Here is an 18,890-nt window from a genome sequence, read left to right on the forward strand (position 1 = left end):
TCATGATGGTTCAGTTTGTCTTGTAATGTCAGAGTGGAAATCATACTCCACGCATTTTTTCCACCATCAGGACCGTGAAGATGCTAAATGTAGTTATAATGCACTCATTGGACACCACCTGTTTGTGATCTTACCGTTTTTTGAATATTAGAACGAGAATGAATGTTCCTGTTTCTTAGACTGGTTTTGCATTTAGGCAGTATTATGGGGTAAAATTAACGTCACCCTGGGCAGATGCTGAAGACAAAGGATGTCGGGCATCTGCTTGAAAGAAACAGATTTCCATTTCTCATGCTGCACACACCATCCTTTTTGTGGGCTACATCTGACTTTTAACACAGGCACTGTGCGTGAGTTATCAGAACATATCATATATCTATTTTAGGACTTTCTGCCTTATCCAGCTCGTCTACAATAACCAAAGGGACCGAGAGCAGGAAGAGACTGTTGCTCTTGGAGAAGCTGAACAGACGATTTTCAGAAACAGGCAGGGCCGAGTTTATAATGAACAAAACCTGGGCAATTTCCTAGGGACAAATTTTGCTACAAAAGCAGAAAAATACATTGTAATCTTGGAAATAAATATTAATCTAATTTAAAACCTTGCTTAATAATATTCAGTTTTATTAGAAAACTGAATCCTTATGTATGATGCAAACATGGTGTGACATGTCAGCACCCCATGTCTTTGAAATGTTCTAACTTTGTAGGTGACATTTTCTATGAAACAAACTGTCACTCTACACTGCAAATAATGTATATCTATCTGTTCCCTTAATCGGCTTCAGTCGTGAAAATAGTTTTGATTTCGTTTTGATTTGTTAAATTATACATTTGGGTTATGTGCACATGTATTGTTCATATACATGTTATCATGAATAATTACATAAGAAATAGCATGTTGCTTATAAATTCAATTTTTATTTTCCCTTCTTCATGATCCTTACATAGTCTATGTATATAAAATAAAAACAGTTTTAATTTGTTCTCTATATATGTATGTGTACCTTTGTTAATGTCGAGATAAAAGTCTACAGGGTGCTAAACTGATTCTTGCCCAGGGGCTCCAGGAACCGGAGCACAGGCCCTGGAAACGGAAAGAAATCCTCTACACACTGCAATCATTTCCATCTCACATCTCTGGAGGGTTTTACAACAAAACTACCCAGCTCCCTCCTCACAAACCCTGCAGTCCTTTTTTCTGGGTTGAAACACACATTCATTCCAATGTGGCGATGCGTATTTGCTCCTGTTACCCCAAAGTGTTGGCTTCTCAACAAAGGTCACCCTTCGCTCTGCTCTCCCAGCACCTCCTGTATCTGGACAGCTTCCCAACCGTTCACGTCACATCAAAGTACTTTATGGCTTCTGGCACAAAAGGGCTGTTCTCTCGCTTCCTCCAAAAGGCCAACAAAAACCTAAATACATCTACTGAATGACATTCAGTTTTGTGCCTTTCAGGTTCTTCTTTTTCAGAGATCTTTCTGGTATTTTTTTCTGTTTGAATTTAATGAATTTTGTCCCATCGTTTTAATAAAGAATATTTTCTAAGCAGTTCAACAAGTGAAAAAGTTTAGTGTTTTTCCTTTGAAAATGCCCTTTATAGGTCACTTGTTATTCTTCAACTGAAATGTCTTGGACCCAAATCTGCACATCAAAGTGTTAATGACATTGTTTTAATAATACAGCATATGTCAAGACTCTGCTTCTTTGGTGTGATAACACTGCTCTCTTTGCTTTGTTGCAGCTGAGCAGTTTGAGTGTAAAACTCCAGCCATCGCAGACATTGTCATCCTCGTCGATGGCTCGTGGAGCATCGGCAGGATAAACTTCCGCTTGGTCCGCACTTTCCTGGAGAATTTGGTGAGCGCCTTCAACGTGGGATTCGACAAGACACGGATAGGTGAGCGAGGTCACCCATTACTATTGATCTTGCTACTACTATTCCATCCTTTTCATCGTTCTTTTCAGTACCTTCACTGATGTGTCAAACCACTGCTCCCACCATCGTTTTCAATGTCAGCATCTTCAGGACCAAGCTAATTATCACACCATCCCTAAAGTTCTATGGAACTCCAAATTCAATGTAGCACAGTGTCTAGAGTTGCCACTTTCAGATCCGAATATCAGATCCTGCTGTAGTACCCTTGAACAAGGTATTTGCCCTAAATTGCTCCAGTAAATATTACCTAGTGGTAAAAATTAGTAAATCAGTGTACATAAATCAGCATTGTAAGTTGATTTGTAGAAAAGTTCCAACTAAATGAATACAGGACATGTACAAGTAATAGTGACCTTGCCTGTCTAGGACTGACCCAGTATAGCGGTGACCCCAGGACTGAGTGGCACCTCAATGCTTACACCACCAAAGATGCTGTGATTGATGCAGTGAAGAACTTGCCTTACAAGGGAGGAAACACACTGACAGGTACTATGATATTTTATGTTGAGTATACTAACAATTTATCATTAGCAGCTGTGAGTTCTGATGTCCCTGGGAGGGGAATGCCAAACTATTAAAGCTGCACACCACCACTGAGAGGAGCAGGAGCCAGAGCATTTACAAACATCCTTTTTTGGAGGACTGAGGCTACATTCACACACTCTGTAGTTCCTGAAGACCAGTAGAGGACACTTTGGGTGCTGGACCAGGGCCTGTGTGCATCCATTAAGGCCATGGGGACATTCTAGGTGGGACTGTCCAAAGCTGCTCGGATCAAAGCGTGCTCATTCGTCTTCAGGTCTCGCTCTGAACAACATCCTGGAGTACAGCTTCAAGCCCGAGTCTGGAGCCAGGCCGGGTGTTCCCAAAATTGCCATCCTGATCACCGACGGCAAGTCACAGGATGATGTCATCCCTCCCGCACAGAGTCTACGGGAGGCCGGCATTGAGGTTTTCTCTATTGGTATGAAGAGCCACAGCTCAAAACTCATTCACATGCCTTCACTTTGTGTTTTAAATTCTTCCATTTATATGTGGCATAAACAACATTTTGAAAAAATTAGACAGGATATGTTGGAACACAGTCCTCTGTGTGAGGTTCTCATTTTGTGAGAAGTCTGCAGTGACAAAGACGAGTGTTTTGGAAATACAGTAGTTGTAAAAATAACTCCTAAAATCTTTACTGAGGAAAAAAGCCACTCTTCATGTTGAGTTATCAGATTTTTTTTAAGAATCAGAAGTAATGCCAAGGGAAAAAGTGAGCTGCAAAGTTGTCGAGCTCCAGTATGCGAGAGAGGAGGAGACTTGTTGTGACCTTTCGTGTTTCCTGAGCCAAGGTGTGAAGAACGCTGACGAAAACGAACTGAAGGCCATCGCCTCGCCGCCCGAGGACACGCATGTCTACAACGTTGCCGACTTCAGTGCCATGGGCACCATCATAGACAGCCTCACGAGGGCACTGTGCGAGCGAGTCGAGCAGCAAGACATGGAGATCAAAGGTGAGGCCTTGCTAGAAGCTGCAGGAGAAGGGATCGTGTGTGCTCCACTTCGCAGAATTGAGTGAGATTTTATTATTGAGCAGACTGATGAATTATTTGCGGCACTTCATAAAATGACAATTGACATAACAATTATTTCTGTTTGCAGGAGACTCAGGTGGTCAGACAATGGTTGCATCCCCTCAGGACCTGGTAACATCCGAGGTGACTGCCAGGAGTTTTCGCGTGTCCTGGACTCATCCGCCCGGGACAGTGGAGAAGTACCGTGTTGTTTACTACCCGACCAGAGGGGGCCAGCCAGATGAGGTGAGCTCCACAAAATGTCACAGCACTGCACCATAGTTTCTCAGTGGGAAAGTGGTGCTGAAAGTAGGCTTCCTTTGCCTTACAGAGGTAACATGTAGCTAAGAAACCCTTCATGAGGTGAATTCTCATAACTCAAAGACAAAATTACCATTGCTTTCAAAGGTAAAAATTTTTATGCATTCCTGAGCCCCAGAATGAACATTCATTTATGGTAAAATATCACCAAATCCAATCACACACACACATTTTCTGAACCACTTATTCCATACGAGGTCGCGGGGAACCGGAGCCTACCCGGCAACTCAGGGCGTAAGGCTGGAGGGGGAGGGGACACACCCAGGACGGGACGCCAGTCCACTGCAAGGCACCCTAAGTGGGACTTGAACCCCAGACCCACCAGAGAGAAGAACCTGGTCCAACCTACTGCGCCACCGCACCCCCTACAAATCCAATCAAATGGACACAATTCATTGAAGAGATAGTAGTTATCATAACAAGGCAGTTTGCCTTTATTAATTACTGTATAATACTGTATAACTGTATGGCAACTGTTTAGCCATAACACAATATACACTTACAAACCAAATGTACGTAAGTATGACACCATGCTAGAGTCGTATGACGTGTTTCAGGGGAACTGATGACTCCAGTTTTCCCTTAGTGTTTATGTGTGTGTGCATGTTACATTGCTGTATGGTGCAAATGTGTGAATGATAATAGGGGTTTATTGCAACATATCTAACACTGTACATCACCTTTAATACGTGTGTCAGCTAAACTGTAGTTAACAATCACTGTATGTCACTTTGGAGAAAAGCATCTGCAAAGTGAATAAATGTAAATGTCTGATGCTGCCCAGCTGTTGGGAACCACAAGATCTAAATTTAGTCCTCATAAATGCAAAAAAAAAAACACATTGGAAGCTGAAATTTAAATTAAAGGAAGCTCCGTGTAAAGTCAAATCCTCTGGACTGGAATGGGCCTATCTTGGAGTGTGAAGTAAAAAAAACCCAGGTGGACCAGTTGGTGTAATTTTTGTAATTGGAACACCAGCTTGGAACATTTCACCAGCTGAATACTAATAGTCTTACAGCATAAAAGCCATATAAATACAGTAATATTTTTTTTAAAAAGTGTTGCTCTTGCTCATTCTGCTGGCCACTGCTGGAACCTGTTCACACTGTATGTTTGTCTATTCTAGGTAGTGGTGGATGGCAGTGAGAATTCGGTGGTGCTGAGCTACCTGAACTCGCTGACGGAGTACCAGATCGCTGTGTTTGCTGTGTACACGTCGTCAGCCAGCGAAGCCCTCAGGGGGAGGGAGACCACCCGTGAGTGCACTCTAACCCAGCCTCTTAACATTGTCACCTCCCTGGGGCAAGGAGCCTAAGGCGACTATGCTGTATCGCAGGTGCATTGTTCAGGAGACAATGGCTGTGTTCACACATATAGTTTTTCCAGAGACCCACTGGGATCAAAAAGAGTTGCATTATTCCGTTTTTTAATGTGTCGATTTTTTTAATCTGACTTTATTTGATGATCATGTGTGACATACAGTATGACATCATAAATGTGTTTTCAAACATCTGTTGTAACACATTTCTGGTAGTCTCCCCCCCTCCTTGTGAAGGCATTGTGTTCCTGAAAAATCCTTCATAAGGTGAAATCTCATAACTTGAAGATGTAATTAATTATTATTTTTAATGGCAAAGATTTTCACGTGATCCTGAGCCATAGAAGTGACAAACATTTCTGCTAAAATATGACCAGATCCCTTTAAAATGGATGAATTCGGGTCAGTAGTTAATATCAGTTATCCTAACATAACAAGGTAATTATTTTTCCTTTCAATAATTACTGTAAAGTACTGTTTAACTGTCTGATTCAGATCTTTCATGGCCATCATGTACTGTTGCACTTAACAGTGTGTGGGTTTCCCCATTTCCTCCCATTGCCTGTATTGTGTGTGTGTGTGTGTGTGTGTGTGTGTGTGTGTGTGTGTGTGTGTGTGTGTGTGTGTGTTAAATTGTGCTGCTGCTGACATCACGCATAAGCCAAAAACTGTCTAACCCACTCACCACATGAACCTCGAGATGAGATATGCTATAATAAAGTAGTACTTACACTAAAATTAATAAAACATATACGAAACATGTTTGTAAAAAAATTGTAATAATTTATGATGAGCTGTAAAAACACCAAAATACATGGAATAAATGTGGATACAAATAACCCCCATGTTTACCCCTGTCCATGTTGTTTGTGTCCAAAGACATGTAGGTAGTGTACTGTAATGTATTTAACACAGTGAGTCACCTTGGATAAAGGTGTCCGATATATACGGTAAGTCACTCTGGGGGAAAAGCATGTGCTGAATGAATAAATGTAAAACCCCTCATAAAGTGAAATTCTCATAACTTGAATGGATGTATCTCAACCTTGACTGTACAGCGATTTTGAAATGTCAGCAGGACCACTGAGTGTAAAAGCAGCGATATCTCAGTTTCCAGGAGGCTGTGCAAACCCGTTACAGGAACAGGAATGTATGTCCTTAATGAGGACCTCAGTCCCAGCTCTGTGTGTGTGTGTCTCAGTGGCCCTACCCATGGTGAACAACCTGGAGCTGTACGACGTGACCCACAACAGCATGCGGGCAAGCTGGAACGGAGTGGAAGGTGCGTCCGGGTACATGATCCTGTACGCCCCCCTGAGTGACGACGGCTCTGCCGATGAAAAGGAGGTGAGGAGGGAGATGGAGGCAGCAGTGGAAAATCCTGGGCTGAGGTCTAGGGGCAGCTGATGGTGTAGTGGTTAGTGCTGTGGCCTTTGGTTCTAAGAGTTGCTGGTTCAGCTCTCACCCATTCCTATGGTACCCCTGTGCAGGGTACTTAGCTTAAATTGCTCCAGTAAAATTATCTAGCTGTTTGAATAGGTAAGTAGTTGTAAGGGTGGCACACTGAGTAGTGCTGTTGTCTCACAGTGCCTGGATGGTGCAAGAGGATATTGGTTTAGTCCCCACTCAGTCTGTGTGGAGTTTGCATTTCTCCCCATGTCTATGTGGGTTTCCTCTGGGTGCTCTGGTTTCCTCCCATAGTCCAAAGACATCCTCTTCAGGTTCACCCATAGTGTGTGAGTGACAGAGAGAGAGAGTGTGTGTGTGTGTGTGTGTGTGTGTGTGTGTGTGTGTGTGTGTGTGTGTGTGTGTTCCACTGATGTATGGATGAGTGACCCATTGTAAGTAGTGTATCTAGCAGTGTAAGTCACCTTGGTGAATGAGGTGTATGGGCTGATAACACTATATAGAGTTCACTGGAAGTTGCTTTGGAGAAAAGTGTCTGCTGAATATGTAAATGTAAGTTGCTTTGAAGGCAACTATGAAACCCCTCCCATGAGCATATCCATAGTGGTGAAAGTGATGGCTGTTCTGGTTGCAGGAGGCTTCACTTTGAGAAAGCAGAGCTACCTTTCCTCGTGCACTCATGCACAGGACAGGTAGTCCTTGATTGATAACAGTGGTCCAATCCAATGATCTCACTGTAAATAAAATAGTCTTACATGAAGTATAGGAGGGGGTGTGGTGGTGCGGCAGGTTTGGTCTGTGCCTGTTCTCTGGCGGGTCTGGGGTTCAAGTCCCGCTTGGGGTGCCTTGTGACAGACTGGCATCCCATCCTGGGTGTGTCCCCACCCACTCAGCCTTGTACCCTGTGTTGCCAGGTTAGGCTCTGGCTTGCCGTGACCTTGCTTGGGACAAGCGGTTTCAGACAATGTGTGTGTGTGAAGCATAGGAGTATATAAGCAATTAACATCCACAAGTGCTTTGTTGTATAATAGAGATTTGTTAGTACTTTTTTCAGTAATTTCATCAATTACTTCTTAAACTATGCGCGCACTTTCTGAACCGCTTGTCCCATACGGGGTCGCCAGTATACAACCGTAATAATGTAAATGCAGTACAGTATAATAACTATATTTTCGTTCTGCACTGTTATTTACACTTTCATTTTTTTAAATCTGTTGTTCTGTTTTTTATTTTTGCTTGCTAGCTATTAAAATAAAGTCATTTGACCTGAATCACAAAAAGTTTTGTAACGTTAACAGCTACTGCTAAACACCTGAACACTGACTGACTGCCAATGGTATTGTACAGCAGATGGAGAGGCCGGTGTTAGACCCTACGATCTAACATCGGGACTCTAAAATAATATAATAATGTTAATGGGATGCCCGTCATAAGTCCAGGTGCTTGTAAATCACATTTGTCATAAGTGGAGGACAATCTGTACCCAAAGTAGCCCTACCTATCAGTCAAAGAGAGGTCCAGCAACCAACAGGTTAATTTTTATAACTTGTAACTTGAAGGAAATCATATGAAAAGTTTTGTAAACGAAACGCCATCACCGTTGGGCACAATAACAGATATGGGCAGATGGAGAGGTCATCCCTAGATGTTGCCTCCACACATCAGGACTTAAAAATATTATACGGTTGAGCTGATGGCTGTCAGAAATATGGGTGGTTATAAGTTGCACATGTTGTAACTTCAGGAGCGCCTTCATTGCTTTTAAAAATCAAGTACCTCAATTTACTTGGTTTTGATAACAAAGCACAGCTCATTAGTAATGTATATTGGTATTTGTTTGAATAAAACGAGTTTTGCTTTAAGGTCAAAGGCCTTTTTGCTCCATGTGACCCCACACCCCCTATTCCTTCACAGGTGAAGGTTGAGGGGTCTGTGAATGAGATTGAGTTGGAGGGACTCAGCCCTGCCACAGAGTACACCGTGACTGTGTATGCCATGTATGGGGAGGAGGCCAGCGATCCCATGACCAGTCAGAAAACCACAGGTGAGTGTTTTCCTCTTCCAGCCAAGTCACATGTTTGCTCAGAGAGTGGGACTCTCAAGCTTTTATTAATATATCATCCCACTTTATAACCCAGGTTTATTGTTTTCTATTTTAAAACGTACCACTAAGACTTACCGGTAGATTTTTCTAGATAGCCTGGATTAATTGTTTATTGTTCTGTTATGTAATTATTATTTTGTGCTCAACTGGGATTATTTTCTTTGCTTCTTATTGCTTTTTGATAAGAGAAGAAGCATTTCTTGTCTGCGTATAGTTATGGATGTCAGGCAACAAATTTTTAAAAAGGCTAGAAAGTGCAAGACTTTGACCTTTACAGTTGTCTGTCCGCAGAGCCCCTTCTTCCACCGAGGAACCTTCGGTTCTTAGATGTCGACCACAGCTCCGCCAGGCTGACCTGGGAGGCCGCATCCAGAAAGGTCAAGGGTTACCGCATAATGTACGTGAAGACCAACGGGATTCAACCCAAAGAGGTGCGCTCATAGCACACGCATTGCCACACACTCTTCACTGCCCAACCAAGCGAAGCCGGAAGCCACACCACCGTCAACGGCCAAACATATAATCATACGGATTAAGGTTTTAGTGCTCTTGAAAAAGGCATTTTCAAAGATTCAGGTTTGAATCCCACCTCCTGCTGTAGTACCCTTGATCAAGGCACTGACCATACATTTCTCCTGTAAAAATTACCCAGGCTATTAATGGGTCAATAACTGAAAGCACTAGTTTGAAGAAAAGTGTAATCTACTACTATCTAGTAGTACAGTATTTATCTTTAATTTTTATTGTTATTGCAGTTGTAATACATTTACATTTATTTATTTAGCAGACGCTTTTGTCCAAAGCGACGTACATCTCAGCAAAAGAACAATTTATACATTACATTGAGAGAAGGAGACATAGCTGCAGACATGAAAGTCTCAAGCAAACCTAGTTTGTTCCCTACCGCTTGCTGCACCGAGGTTCATCGTTCAAGTAGGTGCATAAGACACAGGATAGACAAATCCCAATACCCACACCACACACACATTTTCGGAACCGCTTGTCCCATACGGGGTCGCGGGGAACCGGAGCCTACCCCGTAACACAGGGCGTAAGGCTGGAGAGGGAGGGGACACACCCAGGACGGGACGCCAGTCCGTCGCAAAGCACCCCAAGCGGGACTTGAACCCCAGACCCACTGAAGAGCAGGACCAGGTCCAACCCACTGCGCCACCGCGCCCCCGGTATACCCACACCAATTTTTTTTTTTTTTATTTTTTTTTTTTTTATTAAATATTATAAGATACACAAATGAGCAATAATACTAATAATGACGTGCATCACTCTTGTGAGAGTGTTTGATCCCTCCTTCATTGCTCCTTCAATGCTGGCATGAGAAGGAGTGCTTTGACTGAAGTTGTGCCCATTGTGGTGTGACCCAGGTGGAGGTGGGTCCGGTCACTACCCTACAGCTGCGGAACCTGACATCCCAGACGGAGTACACGGTGGCCATCTTTGCCCTCTATGACGACGGTCAAGCTGAGCCCCACACAGGCAGCTTCACTACCAGTAAGTGTGGGTCCTTACTTCATACCTTGTTGTCACTTTGCTTTGCTTTGTTGTGGGTGCTTAAACTCAGACGTTTTATGCTTTTGTTTTCATCACATTTTATCTCAAAGTATGAGCTAAGAAATGTTGACATTGTTTTCTTTTCAGTATAATGTGATAGCATGTACTCTTTATAGCTAATCTGAAATAATATGAAGTCCTGGATGCCCTGCCAAAAAGGTCCAGATTGTGCCCTGTGATGACTAATGCCAGCCCTGCACTAAAGCAATAGCTGGTTACATGTAATACTGTGAAATTTTGCATGATTTTCCAGACATTATACGTTAAACATGTAAGTTGTTGCTGTGCAACTTATTTTCAATTAAGCACCTTCGGTTAGCACAGAGTGATGTAATAGAGATGTAAGAGAGAGTATACGTTTTAACTAAGGAGCATAACTTTACACTCTGTCCCCGAAAACATTGTCACCAGTGAGGACCGTCTCCCAGCCTTTGGTTTTGCTTCACCGAACCTGAAATAGGAGACAGAGTAGAGTTCAGGTGTTGTGTAGGTGTTAATGATCGGCTTTCCCGGTCAGTACATGGCCCCACCTCGCTGGCATCCAGTCTGCCTTCTACACATTCAGGTAATCCCAAAGCCTCCTTCAAACCCTTTTGAACGGAAAAGTGACCAGACAGAAGTGGCTGAGAAAATCAGGCGATTTGTAGAAACGGTAGCTAAGCAGCGCACGTGCCTGCAGTTACTGGTTCACAGTGTGCTAGAGTCAAAGAACTGAGGGCTGTCACCCATGGGCTGCTTGGAGCCTCTCACCATCTGTTACTTTTTTAAAATTTCATCATTATTTATTCTTTATTATGTTATTATGATTTACTCTTAGTTTTTCTTTAGTGACTCTCTGTTACGTTATTCTCGATGTGATATTTACTTATGCTTTGTATCATATTACATTCTGCTCAACTGTAACAAACCCTTTTCTTAAGTTTTGTTGCCGCTCATTATTGAGACTCCAAAAAAACGTGAATTGGGGCTGTGTCGCTGGCAGTCCATGGATACTATGCATCAGGGATTGAGGAGAATTCCTGCAAGTGTCTTCATCTTGATTTATGTCATAGGGAAGTATAGGGAATTATACATTATGCTTCAGATTATACATTGCCTGGGCTAAATGACAGAGTTCAGTATGGTTCCGTTATGCACTTGTCACATTCTTGCGTTCTTGTGGTCAGATATTGTGCTATAGCGCAACAGTGAACCCTGGCTTAAACCCATCATTGATGACTATGTGTGTCTCATTCAGAGCTGGTTCCAGAACCCCTGGACCTCAGAATCAGCGATGTGTCAACAGACAGCTTCCGGGTTAGCTGGACACACGCTGCCTCGGACATTGTGCTGTACAGGCTGTCCTGGACACCTGTCAAAGGAGGGGAGTCGAAAGAGGTCAGAACTGCTCGAGTGATGGTAGAACACAGTTTAAAAAACTACACTCGTGGACTACAGGGATGCAAGTGTAGTTCTCAGGAAGTTTGATTTGTATAGTATCCAGCATGTAGAACTTGGGAACATAACAATCTGTGCAACAATGGACATCAGCCACTTGTTGACAAGGAATTACTCACTCCATTGACAAGGTATGATTCATTTGCTACCCAAAATGGACACTTGTACCTCAGCTTTTGAACACAACTGGGACAGGGAGTCTGTTCATAACTTGGAATCGTTCAAGTCCAACCACAATATCACAATCAGTAAAATTTTAGAAGCACATGTTAATCCCTCAATTTATTCACAGGTTCGGTTTTATTAGAACATCAGATAATGAAATTATGTAATGAATTTAACATTCACTGGTTTTACTTTCACCAAACGCTCATACAATGCACAGTCTTAGTGTTATCTATACTATGTAATCATCGGGTGTGAAGCAGGATATAATGTGGACGGGACACCAGATTACTTTGTTTTTAACATGAAGCAACATTAAACTTATGTCTTCTTTAAAAATGTTCACCATCTCCTGTTCACAGTGTTACTTCCCGTGTTACTTCTGCACTTCAGGTGCCACAGGAGAATGAAATGCTGGAGTAAAGAAAAAACTGCCAAGTGGAGAAAGCGTTAAAAAATGTTTCACTCGAAATCCCAACTGTATTTTGCTGGCCACAAGGAAGAAAACGATTCATCACATAAACGTGATTTGTCAGTGTTTGGTCTAATCCTAACCATGAATAAAGTGTAATAATAGACACATACCTCCATTTATTCACTGGTTGCTTTTTCTGAAATGTGATTTTTTTTTTTAAAAAAAATAAATTACATTTTTATTTTTAAAAACAACCTGGATGAATCACTACTGCACAGCTTTGTGAATCTGTGCCTTCCATTGACTCCTTGCGTGTGTTTTTCAGCCATATAAATGCAAGCTGAATTTTAGAAAAGAGAATGATCAAGAAAGTGTAGCTGAAAACAAACAAATTAGGAAGTGTCTTTCTTCAAAAATTCATAACTTGGATGTTGGCAAGTGTCTTTAAAATTTCAGACGGATGAAAGATATTTGACCTGCTTCGTGCTGTTTCAAAAATTAACATTGCATTGCATGTGATTGCACACTTGTGTTTTTCTGCTGAAGATGCTTTTGAATGGCAACGTGGACACCATCCTGCTGAGTGACCTTCGGCCGCTGACAGAGTACGAGGTGTCCCTGGCTGCCATCTACAGTGACGAGAAAGAGAGTGATGCAGTGGCCACCTTTGAGTCGACAAGTAAGAAAACCCAACTCTTACGGGGATTAGCTAAATCAAAACAAATATTGATCAAAATCGATTTGACACGAATCTTTATCGCTTTTTGTTCCAGTGGAAAGGACAACAACCATTGCAACCACAACAGCAGGTAAAGCCCACTGTTTTTTAACTTTTTTAACTGAAGATTGGTGTTCACATTGATGGTGGTATAAAAATTAACCTGTTGATTGCTAGGTCTCTCTTTGACTGATAGATAGGGCTACTTTGGGTACACATTTTCCTCAACTTATGACATATACGACTTAAAAGCACCCGGACTTAGAATTTTTCAATTTAAAATAGCTAGCAAGCAAAAAAGTGGTGCTAAAAAGAAAAAAAAAAAAAGACAATAGATTTATACCAACAAAAGTGATAAAAGTACAGTGTGAAGATATAGTAATACACACACACACACACACAGACTGAAACCACTTGTCCCAAGTGGGGTCGCAGCGAACCGGAGCCTAACCCGGCAACACGGGGAGCAGGACTGGAAGGGGAGAGGACACACCCTGAGCGGGAACAAGTCCGTCACAGGGCACCCCAAGCAAAACCCAAACCCCAGACCCACCAGAGAGCAGGACCCGGCCAAACCCGCTGTGCCACCAGATCCCCTCAGTATAGTAATAATGTACTGTATTTACATTATTATTATTATTATTACTACTTTAACACATATAATGTGTGAAACTAATGAAAAATACATGCTTCCAAATCCATATTATATTTCTTTTGCTAGTAAGCAATCAAGTGAGAAATCAATATTCATTAATAAATACTATCCAGTCATAGTTAGTTTTCATAAATCATTACCTGTACTGTTTTTTATTTTGTAATCACTGTGCTGCAATTAGTATTATGTATTAGTATTAACATGAGTAATGTGTGTAATTAAAGTTGGATATTACTGGGTTTTTGGAATAGAACCCCCTCACAAGTGGAGGACCACCTGTACTGTACTTCTGGTGTGTACTCATTATATGCGACTGGAGGGTATTGCTTCTTCGTGGCCCCTGTACTGCATGCTGTACCTCTGAATGGTGTCCTGTACAGTATGTGGTCACTGTATTTGAGTGGTAACAGTGCGGTATGCCTGTCCCCTAGTGGTGCGCCAGGCTGTGAAGAACCTGCTCATTGGTGAGGAAACCACCTTCAGCCTCCAGGTGTCCTGGCAACTCCAAGACCCCAATGTGCGACAGTACCGCATTTCCTACGTCACTGCCAGAGGTGACCGTGCCGAGGAGTCGGTAAGCAGCTGTCAGACTGTGGTGTCAGCATGCGGGTGAACTGCGTATCATGGATTCCAAGCTCTATTTCCGGTGATGACATGAGTTATTGCTTTTCCACACAGCAGAAAATGTACCTGTTAATAAACCATAACAAGAAAATTCATTTGGCGTGTGCGGCAATACTGAGTCGTACATGTAGTACTTCTGCAAAACGTTTCATTTTTAGTTTTTTGTTGATATTAATTTTAAGATTTTGTGTAACCCTGTATTTCTAAGGTTCACAAGAGGTTTTATTATAGTACCATGTATAGGTCCATTCTGTTTTTTTCTTTACTGGAAACATAGTAGGATAATTGCTGAAGACTCAGCTGTCAACACTGGAAACAGTTTGTACACACACACACACACATTTTCAGACCCGCTTGTCCCATACGGGGTCACGGGGAACGGGAGCCTACCCGGCAACACAGGGCGTAAGGCCGGAGGGGGAAGGGGACACACCCAGGACGGGACGCCAGTCCGTCGCAAGGTACCCCAAGCGGGACTCGAACCCCAGACCCACCAGAGAGCAGGACTGCGGTCCAACCCACTGCGCCAACGCACCCCCCGCACAGTTTGTACATCCTTATCAAAATGTTTTTCCAACTGGAGAAGATCACCCAGTATGATGCCTGGGGCAATGAGATCCCATTGCATTCTTCATTACATTTTTCTTGTCACCTTGTTTTAACTGAAAGAAAAAGATTAAATACATCAGAGCTTGATAATAAAACCTGACTTTCACACACACCACATGTTTCTGCCATGCTAAAATGTGCTCTAGTACTGTGGGAAAGCTGAAGAAAAATCCTATTATGCATGTTTGCAACCTCCAGTGGGGCGCAGTGGGGTGCAGTGGTGCAGCAGGCCTGGCCAGGTCCTGCTCTCTGGTGGGTCTGGGGTTCGAGTCCTGCTTCGGGTGCCTTGTGATGGACCGGCATCCCGTCCTGGGTGTGTCCCCTCCCCCTCCAGCCTTGAACCCTGTATTGCCGGGTTAGGCTCCAGTTTGCTGTGACCTAGTGTGGGAGAAGTGGTTTCTGTGTGTGCGTGCGTGCGCAACCTCCAGTACAATGTTATTGATTCATATTGTATGTTTTTCTTTTCTGCAAGACAGATAATGTGTTTCATTTCACTATATGTTTTACCGCTATAACACATTTCAGCACCACAAGTTTCAGGAACAGCTCCGCACATTCCACATAATTTCCGACATAGAAGCTCCCTAATCTTTATATCTTTCATTAGAGCTTCTAAAAAAAATAAATATAATAAATACATACACACGCTGGCTGGAACCACTTGTCCCAAGGGGGGGACAAGCAGTTTCAGCCAGTGTGTGTATGTATTTTTAATAATAAATAATAACAAGAAGGGCGCAGTGGGTTGGACCGCAGTCCTGCTCTCCAGTGGGGCTTGGGTTCGAGTCCCGTTTGGGGTGCCTTGTGGCGGACTGGCGTCCCGTCCTAGGTGTCTCCCCTTCCCCCTCCGGCCTTACGCCCTGTGTTGCCGGGTAGGCTCCGGTTCCCCGTGACCCCGTAAGGGACAAGCGGTTCTGAAAATGTGTGTGTGTGTGTGTGTGTAATAACAAGAAGAAGAAGAAGAAGAAAAATTGTAATTAATGACAGTATGATACACCATGTGTGTATGTAAAAGTACATTTCTATTCAGATTCCCTTACTCATCCATGTTGAGCTTTGATGTGCCTTCTACAAAGAATTTATACAAATTAAAGTAAGATGTGCTTAGACATGCGATCAGAAATGGTAAAATCCCACACTGAAAGTGCTTTTCGGCTGTCAAATAACAGAGAACGCACACAGAATAAATGTGTTTACCTGCTGATTACCACACGTCTGTTGCGATGCACTGGTCAAGGTAAAATGTGGGTCAGTTAGACATATACAGCAAGTCAGCTGCTGGTGTGAGTTTTCCTACGAGCTTATAAGGGTTAGTTATGTGTGTCACCCAAGGATGTCACAAACATTTTGTTATTTTTGTGTCAAACCTGCGGTTTCTAGCTCTGTGTCTCCACTGCAAGAAAGATCTTAAGACCTCTTAATACATTGGAGATGCAAAGAAATATGTTTTGGTCTCTGAGTCTGACCTCTGGAGACGTCCTGTTTCAGGTCATAGTTCCTGGTTGGCAGAACAACCTGCTGCTGCAACCCCTACTGTCCGACACCGAGTACAAGGTCACCGTCACCCCTGTGTACGCCAGCGGGGAGGGGCCGAGCATGTCCCGCGTGAGCCGCACCTGTAAGCGTGCCGTTTCCATTGCCATCATGTCGCGGTCCCGAAAGCTTTCCTTAATAATGCTTTAATGGATCGAGATGCAGGCTTTACCCCACCCTTCCTGAACCCCCAGTGCATGTTATTTTCTAAACACATCCTGGGGTGGCTTATTCTGTGCATACCACAGTTATTTGCATTACAGTTAAAAAATATAGCTACACAAAACGCTTGCTGCTCAAAATGACTGAATTTTGCTTCAAGCACATTCTAACTGACAACACTTTTTAAATTAAGTAAATTCCAGCTGTGTGCCAGAGATGTAACGCCAAGGAAACCCTGGCGAAATATTGGTGTGTTTTTCCGTTACTCATTATGTTAAAGGGCTGTAGATTTGTCGTAAGTTTCTTTACAACCATCTCTGTCTCTCTCTGCCTCCTTATATCTGCACCCGTGTTGCCGTCCGCGTTTTCACACGTCCCTTCGGACGTGCAGTGCCTCTCATAGCGCCCAAGAATCTGAGAGTATCGGATGAATGGTACAACCGTTTCCGCATCACATGGGACACGCCCCCCTCGCCGACCATGGGCTACAGGATCGTGTACCAGCCGGTCTCAGGTACCCACCTATACGCACCTGCAGTGAAGCAGCTGTCACTCGCCTACTTCCTTAATGATATTATGTCCACATTCCCATGTGTAGGAGTCTGATGGTATGTCCTCACAGCTCCAGGTCCTGCCCTGGAGACCTTTGTGGGGGATGATGTCAACTCTATGTTGATCCTGAACTTGCTGAGTGGGACCGAGTACAGCGTCAAGGTCATCTCGTCCTACACCACCGGCTCCAGCGAGGCACTTGTCGGCAAAGCGAAGACGCGTAAGCAAGCGGGGCGCTGAGCCCATAACCAGTCAGCACTTCACAATTATCATAAAGGGAAATGTGCATGTATTATAAAGACATTCTGCTTCTTGCTTTGACTGAATCAGGGTGATATTATTCTTATATTTGTGAAATCTTAAAAGGTCAATAATTTGATTAACATGGAGCATAATTCTATATAAAAACAAGTATTACTTTCAGCTGAGGCAGAAACATCAGGTAAATTTTTTCTCCCCTTAATTTGTTATTTACTGCTTTTTAGAGGTGGTTCACATATGTAAGTAGTGTAGTGGTAAAAGTGATGGCTTCTGGGCAGTGAGGTTAGAGGTTCAAATCTGGTCTCCTGTTGTAGTGCTCTTAAGCCTATTTACTCTGAAATGCTGAGAGTGAAAATTCGCAGCTCCGTATAAGCAGGTGAATAACTGTAAGCAAGTTAAGACTGCAAGTGGGCTTGGAGAAAAATGTCTGCAAAATGAGTAAATGCTCAAGATTGCTTCTGTTATGCTTTCAACATGATCTGTTATATCACCTTATGAAACCCACATGGACTGTGCGAGACCCCATTCCCATAAAGGCATCAGATGAAGCATCAGTGAAGTCGCCAATTCGTCACAGCATCTTTGTCGTGTTATTGTAAGAGACAAGCCAGATTGTGTTGACAAATCTGCCGGTCGGATGTAGGGCTGTATCAGTGATGCCGCCTGCCTTGAAGCAGGAAGGAGCACAGTCACTGAGCAAATTAAGAGAATGTACGTTTTCACCTTACGTTCATGTCAACTGAGGCTCCCTTCCTCTGACAGGGAATGTCCCATCTTTTTCCCGTGCCGTGGTGACCCTGAGGTCAGTCTCCTTCCAGACAGAGACCGGATCGAGTCCCAGTTTTCTAAGTGTTCGGCTTCTAGTTAAAAACACATATTAAAAATCTCTGTATTTTCTATATAAACTATACCCTAGTCAGGTATTGTCATTCTTTCACAGATTGTATAACCTAAGATTAAATTCCCTTATGCATAAATGCTAAGTGTAGAAATATAGTGTATGGTCTATTTTAATTGAGAATTAAGCATGTGAGTTCATTTACATTTATTCAAATAGTGGGTTTGTGTTGTACAATCATAAAATGTATTTCTTCCAGAGCCATCTAATTTATGGCTGAGCTGATTGCACTTTGTCAGAGTCCCTGTGTATAATTCCCTATTTTTGCTGATGCTTTCAGGGCTGGAGCTGAAAAACAGCGTTTCGCTGAGGTTGCTGAAGCATAGGAGACTGAATCAGATAGAGACATGTTGCTGTCAGAAGTTTCCGTGTCTCAGTTATTACTGTTTTTGAAAAGACAATATATGGGACCAAACCCATGTGCATCCTATAAACCTGCTGGAAACAGCTGCAGCTATTTATGTGCATCCATTCTTTACTGAACAAGCAAGCAGAGAGTGTCTGTATCACAGTATATGGATATTAACTATCATGTGGGCACCAATTCACATGGTTTCAGCTGCTATGTTATTATGTTCTGGGTGTTTTATTTAAAAACGAGATTAAAAGCAGGATTAACTAGCCTTACATTTTGGTTTATT

The 18,890-nt window shown here is 42.8% G+C and overlaps 1 protein-coding gene across 1 annotated transcript in view; it reads left to right on the forward strand.

Moving 5' to 3' along the window:
• Positions 1-18,890, forward strand: part of LOC108919315 (collagen alpha-1(XIV) chain-like) — a 71,218-nt gene that overhangs the window by 19,767 nt on the left and 32,561 nt on the right. Inside the window, exons 6-22 of the mRNA XM_018727229.2 lie at positions 1,748-1,903; positions 2,309-2,428; positions 2,742-2,906; positions 3,280-3,441; positions 3,590-3,747; positions 4,949-5,078; positions 6,342-6,487; positions 8,462-8,591; positions 8,943-9,082; positions 10,034-10,160; positions 11,458-11,597; positions 12,784-12,916; positions 13,011-13,046; positions 14,042-14,184; positions 16,332-16,461; positions 16,930-17,052; positions 17,161-17,310. Coding sequence (XP_018582745.1) covers positions 1,748-1,903; positions 2,309-2,428; positions 2,742-2,906; positions 3,280-3,441; positions 3,590-3,747; positions 4,949-5,078; positions 6,342-6,487; positions 8,462-8,591; positions 8,943-9,082; positions 10,034-10,160; positions 11,458-11,597; positions 12,784-12,916; positions 13,011-13,046; positions 14,042-14,184; positions 16,332-16,461; positions 16,930-17,052; positions 17,161-17,310 — 2,289 coding nt within the window. The remainder of the gene's footprint in view (positions 1-1,747; positions 1,904-2,308; positions 2,429-2,741; positions 2,907-3,279; positions 3,442-3,589; positions 3,748-4,948; positions 5,079-6,341; positions 6,488-8,461; positions 8,592-8,942; positions 9,083-10,033; positions 10,161-11,457; positions 11,598-12,783; positions 12,917-13,010; positions 13,047-14,041; positions 14,185-16,331; positions 16,462-16,929; positions 17,053-17,160; positions 17,311-18,890) is intronic.

The sequence above is a fragment of the Scleropages formosus genome, chromosome 23 (assembly GCF_900964775.1).
Source record: "Scleropages formosus chromosome 23, fSclFor1.1, whole genome shotgun sequence".
NCBI classification, from domain to species: Eukaryota; Metazoa; Chordata; class Actinopteri; order Osteoglossiformes; family Osteoglossidae; genus Scleropages; species Scleropages formosus.